The sequence below is a fragment of the Capsicum annuum genome, unplaced genomic scaffold (genome assembly GCF_002878395.1).
Source record: "Capsicum annuum cultivar UCD-10X-F1 unplaced genomic scaffold, UCD10Xv1.1 ctg3097, whole genome shotgun sequence".
In the NCBI taxonomy this organism is placed as follows: Eukaryota; Viridiplantae; Streptophyta; class Magnoliopsida; order Solanales; family Solanaceae; genus Capsicum; species Capsicum annuum.
In genome coordinates, this window is record NW_025837568.1 from 1 (window position 1) to 1,866 (window position 1,866).

General features: G+C 35.4%; 1 protein-coding gene across 1 annotated transcript; it reads left to right on the forward strand.

The window, feature by feature from the left end:
- Window positions 1–938: 938 nt before the first annotated feature.
- LOC124891128 (xyloglucan endotransglucosylase/hydrolase protein 22-like) lies at window positions 939–1,851 on the forward strand (the record flags this gene model as incomplete). The annotated part of the gene is made up of 3 exons (XM_047402941.1): window positions 939–1,193; window positions 1,291–1,484; window positions 1,576–1,851. Coding segments are annotated over exons 1-3 (725 nt in total), but the record flags the coding sequence as incomplete, so codon positions are not given.
- Window positions 1,852–1,866: the final 15 nt, after the last annotated feature.

Here is a 1,866-nt window from a genome sequence, read left to right on the forward strand (position 1 = left end):
GGTCGTGTGCTGCTATGTTTAGAATTTTACCTTTACTATCTCCTTCTTGTAGTTTAATTGGTTCTTCTATTGACATTCTCTTACTTGCTGGTTTTATATTATCTCTTCTAAGTTCTGTATCTAGGTTTATCCTAATTGCTGGTCTTCTAGGTACATTGCCTGTACTATAATCTATTGGTTGGGGATTAGGGTTTGTTTGTTGAAATGGGCTAGCACTTGAAGAGTTAGTCGGTTCTAATTCTGCGAGTTCTTTATAACTTATTGTGGAACTTAATACAGAAATTGTGTCTTCATCTTTTCTTTCAAGGAATAGTTTGTTATTTCTATATCCTAAATTATCACTACTCTCTAAACAATTTTTAAAATGTTCTATACATTCTTCAATTTTCATTTTGTCCTTTTGACATCCCTTACATTTAAAAGTTATATATTTATATTCTTCTGCTAAATTTTCATCTTTCTCTATGACCATGTCTACTTCATATCCTTCGTGTAGAACTTCTATATTCATAAACTCGCTTTCTGTTTCTATATTACTTTCTATTTCGTCGTTGTCTAAATTTCTTTTGGTTGCATAATTATAATCTGTAAATCTGACTGAAGTTTCTCCTTTACTTGTAGTATATAATGGATGAGAGTCTGGTGTAAGAATTTTTGGTTTAGTAAATTTGTTTAAATTCCATTCTAAACCTGCGTATATTTCTGGGTCTATTTTTATTGATTTTATTAAACTTATGCCTTTATTTCTCATTATTTCAACTACATCATTTACTTTTAGTTTGAATTTAGTATTACTACTTAAAGTTAATTTTCCAATAAACCTTATGCACATTAATAAATTATTTCCACTATTCATTTCTTCGTACCCTCTCAACACACATTCAAAAAGCAATTATCCAATAGCACAAGTACATATACATTGATTTAAAAAAAAAAAAATGTTGCTGCAGCTCTCTATTGTTGCAATTTTGTTTCTATGCCCTGCATGGGCTGAAAATTTCTACCAAGACGTGACGGTCACGTTTGGTGACCAGCGAGCTCAGATACAAGATGGCGGGCGCGTACTCGTCTTGTCCCTTGACAAAAATTCAGGTTCTAGATTTCAATCCAAGAATGAATATTTATTCGGAAGGTTTGACGTGCAGCTCAAACTAGTACCTGGAAATTCTGCTGGCACTGTTACAACATTCTACGTAAGTAACATAATTTTTTTCTACTTAACGAAGTAGTACTCTATAGTATTTAATAAAACATGTCCAACAGATGAAGTGTTTTTTGTGCAATTTGCAGTTGACTTCTCAAGGAGCAGGGCACGATGAAATTGATTTCGAGTTTCTTGGAAATTCATCAGGACAGCCTTACACGGTTCACACCAACGTTTACTCTCAGGGTAAAGGAAACAAAGAACAACAGTTTCGTCTATGGTTTGATCCCACCTCGTCGTTCCACACCTACTCTATTGTCTGGAACTCGCAACGCATCATGTACGTTACTGATTAAACAGTTACTAGTACTACTTAGTATTATGTAGTGTTCATGTCTGATATTTTGGGGTTTGTTTTTGTAATTGTCCAGATTTTTGGTGGATAATATCCCAATAAGAGTGTACAACAACGACGAAGCACTTGGTGTTGCATTCCCAAAGAATCAAGCAATGAGAGTTACCGCGAGTCTATGGAATGCTGATGACTGGGCAACACAAGGAGGGCGGGTGAAGACGGACTGGTCCATGGCTCCATTTACAGCTTCATACCGGAATTTCAATACTAATGCTTGTGTTTGGTCAGCTGCAACGTCTACTTCGTCTTGTGGAGGCTCCAAGACTGACTCAGTGAACAATGTTCAGACATGGCAAACTCAAGAACT